We start from the raw sequence: 6010 nt of genomic DNA on the forward strand, positions 1-6010 counted from the left end.
CCCCTGTCCATTCACTCACTCCAGCCTAAGTGCTCAAAGCAGGGTTGTTTTTAGAGAGGACAGACGACAGGAGAGTATGGCTTGATTTCTGGGAGATAGAGGGGCATGTAGAGGGTCTCATTTCTAACATCTACCATTGATCATTGTCTCAAGCTATCCTCAGGATCAATGGGAGAGAAAATCCAAGTGAAACCTTCAGGTCTAGGATGTCTAAGGATGAAGCACACTGAGCTTTCCCCTTCCACATTAGCATGTCTATTCATAAATTCCTTGTTCATGGCCGGTTCAAGGCAGCCCGGTTAACAAGACTCGTAATCTGTCATTTCTAAAACACAATCTCATCAGACTAGTCACTTTAAATTGGCTTAGGTGCAGCTATTAGGTGTTGCTTACACTCCTCGTGTAAGGGGTTGTTTATTGTGCACCTTTTATCCCTAGAAAAGTTTCATCTCTCCACCTTCAATTTTGTGCATTTCTAAAACTACCCATTCACCATATGTGCAACCTCAATGACCATCATTTTATCATGCAATATTGTGCAGCATCAGTTAGTAATAATGGGTGAGTCATTAACTAGGATTTACATGTACAATTTGTGTGTGGTGTGTATGTGTGTGTGTTTGTGTGTGTGTGTGTGTGTAAATTTATAAAGAATGTCAGTGATTAAAATGCTCTGCTAAGTATCTTCCTTAAAGCAGTTTTAATGTCCTTGTTCCGCAGGCTGTAGATGAAGGGATTCAACATAGGTGTGACCACAGTGTACATCACTGAGGCCACCACATTGCTTCCTGGACTATGTGATGGAGAGGAGCTGAAGTACACTCCTAGTCCTGTTCCATAAAACAGGCAAACAGTGGACAAATGAGACCCACAGGTGGAGAAGGTTTTGTGTTTCCCACTTGATGATGGTGATCTTATGATGGAGGAAACTATTTTAAAGTAAGAAAAAATTATTCCTGAAATAGGAATTAACCCAAAGAGAGTGCCTAAACTGAATCTGACTATGACATTGGTGACAGTATCAAAATGGGCAAATTTAAGGACTTCAGAAGGGTCACAGAAAAAGTTGGAAATTTCAGTAAAATCTTCACATTTGGAAAAATTGAATATTGCTACATAATGCAACAGTAATTCCACAAGGCTAAAGAGAAAAGACCCTAGAAGTAAGACTCCACAGCGACTGGGATTCATAATGACCTGGTAGTACAGGGGGTGGCAGATGGCCACAAACCGGTCATATGCCATTACAGCCAGAAGCATGTCATCCATACATGCAAATATTGTGAACAGTGACATCTGTGTCAGGCAGCCCACATAGGAGATGACTTGGCAGTGACTTTGGATGTCCACAATCACCCTTGGAACTGTGACAGAGATAAAACAAATATCAACTATGGACAGGTTGGAGAGGAAGAAGTACATGGGTGTGTGGAGATGGGAGTCAGAGCTTACTGTCAGGATGATGAGCAGGTTTCCAAACAGGGCCAAGATATACATGAACAAAAATAGTCCAAAGAGGACAGTCTGGACGTCTGGATCCTCCGAGAGTTGAATGAAGTGGAATTCTGGTACACATGTTGAATTTTGCATGTTTTTATTTCTTGAACATCTTCTGGAGGAAGTCAAAAATGATTTTAACAATGGTACCAGCATGCATATAGGCATTTTTTACAATTTGAGTAAAGTAATTTCAAATATTGATTATTTTCTCAAGCTAATTGTGACTTTATTAATAATTCTTCAATTGTGGCAAACACCATTCTCTAAATACGGTTTTTTTCTTAGTTCATTTGTTACTTCTTATGAAAGCCATATTGAATTCAGTAATCTACATGTTGTGAGGCCAGAATTACTGTAAACAGGTGCCCTGTAGACACAGTAAAATAAAGCAAACACCTTTAAGACAAAATGGATATGTTGCAGAAACTTCACTTTAGGAAAATTGTCAATGAAATCAAATGAAACCTTGAAGCACTTAAGCATACTTCTTTTTATTTCAATAGCATGGAGCAGGTTTATCTTACTTGGAATATATCTAACAGTGTGAAGTCATAGTCTCTAAATAAAAATTAATGATTCCTACCCAGTAAAATATTTTCAGGTTCCAGTGTCTTCTGTAGGTTTCTTTTTTCATTGACTTTAAAAAAAAAATCTCCATTTTTTTTGTCTTGGTATTTTAGTCTTTGTTGAACACTTCTTAGGTTTTTAAATTCTATTATTATATGTATCCCTTATTTATCTTAGAATATTTCAAATTTTTGTAAATATATCTTAGTTAAATCCACATTATCACAGAACATCTCCGTTCACAACTGTTAAGATGTCCAGTGATGGAAAAAAGAAAATGAAATATCAATAAATACAGTTGAAAATTTATGCTGCAAAGCTAATTTGGGGGGAATATCTCCATAAAATCTCAGTAAAATATGTGGTATAAAAACATGATTTTCCTACGTTTAAGCAATGCCATTTATTTTTTGAAGTGCAGCCAGGCTGATCCAGAACTCTAATTTAAGTCCCTCCTCCTCAGACAGTAAAGTGATTTGCATGTGAGTCAGGCCTGGTGCATAGATGTCAATGTTCTTACTTCAGCTACAGAGGAAATTTCAGGGTCACTCTTTGGTCAGAGCACATGCTTAAAACATAAAAGGTTTTAAATACAGAAAGTATTAGTGATGTAAACACATGCGCAATGCCCTAATGACTAAAGTAGATACCACTTGCTTCTCTGCTAGGTTTGTTAGTGGAGATAATGTTGTTAAAGATCATTTCAGTTGTTTAGACTAGTAGGTCTCTGAAACAGTTAATAGTGTATTTTTTCCATGGCTGCTTAAAGTATCACAAGATCTTGGACTTCACAGGCTAATTTAATCAGAATATGTACATGGGAAATACTAGATCATACTTATTTAAACCTGGATAAGAGACCACTGCCTTAGATTATTTCCTGGCATTAGGAAGAATTCAATTAATACTTTCTAAGCAATAATACTTTTAACAAGAAAGCCACCATTACTAAATTATGAGCATTTTTTATATTATGTATGTTAGATGTGATATTTTACAGAAATTTGATTTATGATAATAGAACTTTGAGTTCAGTGGCTCTGCATGATTTCATTGTCTAGTTCATCTATGTCAAAGGCTGATAGAAACTTGGGGGACAGATTTTTTTACAGCGATATTACTATATAAACATCTATTGAAGTATATATAAAAAGACATTTTAAACTAGCCTAATACATATGTGGTACTCATTCAGTAGTATGCAACACAGCACATGCTGTTCCTAAAACGTATTTGCTAACATTGAAATGTGGTTCTAAGTCTGTCTGTGAGTTTCCCGTATCTATTGTACAGGTATTAGCTGAATCATTCTCTCATGGACAGACATGCATTAGTGTTTAAGTGCCATATTATTATAGGAAAAACTGGAAACTAAGGATAATAAACTGACATTTAATAGGACCTATAGATTGCTTAGGAAATATTAAACCACAGAAAGTAGCTCAAGGAGTGCTCCCAGTTGTCTTTTCAGGAGAGCACAGTTCTGCCAGGCAGACAGAAGAACCTCGATCAACAGCCGCCCCGTCAAAGCAGTCCTGGTCTGTCCCCAGAGAACTATGACAACAGTATACATTGAAAATCTCCCCATTTGTCCAAACAATCACATTTGGAATTTCTGTCTCTGCAAAACATAGTTAATTACTCAAATCGTAACTTGGAGATATGAAAATATAAAAGCTAACAGAGATTTCTGACCCTGACTGGCTCCCTTTTGTCCATTCACCCAGGCATGCACACTGACTAAAAGAATTTTCCCTTGTTAATCTCTAAGTAGTCAAGTGGTTTCTAACTGAGCAGGCTTGTTAATTCTGTCACAAAATTACTTCAGTCAACCAAAAGTGCATCTACCTTCCTCTGTTCATGCCAGTAGCTATTTAGTTACCTTTTAAAAAATATGGTAACTGAAAAAAATGTGGTAACTGTCAGACTTGCAACAAGAGATGTCTGTGTCTATTAATATTCACCAGTTAATTGTTCCTATCAAAACAGTCAATAGCACCTGAATCCTATTACCCCTTTTTGTATCACTGTTTAAACAATTGACTTTTTGATACTATAACATATAAATATCATCTCCTTTGCATGATTATTTTCGCCTTTTTCCCATGAATGACATCCTCTTAATACGTGCCATCAAAAATGGAAAATATACTTAATTATAATTCTTCTAAGATAATGCAATAGGAGATGCACTCACATGTAGAATACACTTCTATTTGTTTCCAATAAGGAAAACAGTGACCCGTGATTTGGAAACACTGAATTGAGAGAAAATTTATGATTTGTTCCATAGCCACATGCTCATATAAACCACAGGATAACAACCCATCACCATTCAGAAACTGATAAAATTGGTATTGGATTTATTTGTCCAAATTTAAAATCCTATGAATATAGAAATTATGAATTCACTGGGGAGTATTTCCAAAGGCCATTGGACCATAGAATTATGTGCAACTCTAAAGTGTGTCTTCCCACAATACACAAAATTGACCTCCATTTCTTTTGATGCCTGTACATCCTTTTGTCTTCTGGTGAGATATGCACCATTTTTGGATAACCCAGTAGTGAAGCTATCAAATACCATGAGATGACCCAACATGACACAGAACCAAATACCAGAAATATTTATCTTGCATCAATTTCTAGGTTACATCCTTGAATTGAATAAAATGTAAAGGAAACCAAATATGTGGAAGTCAGTGTTTTGAGAGGAGAAAGGGTCTACTTTATGTTTAAAATGTGTATTGTTTATTTCACATCTGTGCCAATGACTCTTTAGGCCCTATGGAAGCAAAGGATGAACGTTAAAAGCGTTAAGTTATATCAATGTACAAAACATACTTATAAAAGAAGGATAGCACATGGAAAAAATACTAAAATTTGGTCACATGATACTTAAGGTATCTCAGAATTATTAATGACATGTCCTAACTCACATAAATATATAGCAGAGACAAAATAATTAAAAAACAAATGTGTCATTCTTTTAATCAGGAGTGTTTTGGTCTGGTGTTACTTTTTTATTTGATTATTTTTATATTTCAAATTATAGTAAAATGATAATATAACATATATATACTTCCTTCCATTTCACTCTCAAAACCCTCTATATAACTCACCCCACTCTACTTCACATTCATAGCTGTTGTGCACATTCATTGTTATTTCATTAACGAATATTTTTTTCATTTTACTAATCATATGGTTTTAACAAGAATTTCAGAGGTCTTAATAGCACATATATCTTTTTTTAAGCGATCATGTTTTCAAACTACAAATGATATAGGTATCTGATCGTATTTCCTCATGAAAAATTACTGGCTGAGATTCAGAATGATGGAGGATGCTGAGAGCAACAAAAATATCCAGGAAAATAGAACACAGTCTTTGTAGACTTGTAAACCCAGCACTTCAGAGGGTGAAGTCAAATATGGACCAAGGGAACTAGAAAAGCCTGAGTTGTATTATTGTTTCACTGTTTTGAGACTGTTCCAAATGCACCTCAAATATAATACCCTCAGTTCATACAGCAGAACTAAATATTCTGTTATAAAAGATCTAGAAACCACAAGGGAAAGAAGACATGGGCCTTTTTTTCTGGAATACAGCATCATGAAATGACTGTTCACAGAAAAGGTCATTTTGTGTTTTACTCAGGCAAAGTAACTCACAAAAACTTCACCCATTCCGACCTGACCACCTAGTACACGTTACACAGAAACACTGTCTTTGTCTTTCACGTTCTATAAAATAATAATTAGGCAGAAGCTTATAATTTTGGAACTTTGAAAAACTATTCAGTTGAAGTAAGATACATAAAATATAGAGCTCAGATCTCCACCAGGGAAGACCTTAATAGTCACACACTCATAGTAGCTTTCTTCAAATCTATAGTTACAAAATCACCCTCACCATCATATCACAGTACTTTAGATTGCTT

The 6010-nt window shown here is 35.5% G+C and overlaps 1 protein-coding gene across 1 annotated transcript; it reads right to left on the reverse strand.

Moving 5' to 3' along the window:
- Window positions 1-663: 663 nt before the first annotated feature.
- LOC114682253 (olfactory receptor 7E24-like) lies at window positions 664-1590 on the reverse strand. The gene has a single exon (XM_028856106.1). It carries the CDS (start codon window positions 1588-1590, stop codon window positions 664-666), a length of 927 nt encoding a protein of 308 aa, XP_028711939.1.
- Between the last annotated feature and the right edge of the window lie 4420 nt (window positions 1591-6010).

Source organism: Peromyscus leucopus, chromosome 9, assembly GCF_004664715.2.
Source record: "Peromyscus leucopus breed LL Stock chromosome 9, UCI_PerLeu_2.1, whole genome shotgun sequence".
Lineage (NCBI taxonomy): Eukaryota > Metazoa > Chordata > Mammalia > Rodentia > Cricetidae > Peromyscus > Peromyscus leucopus.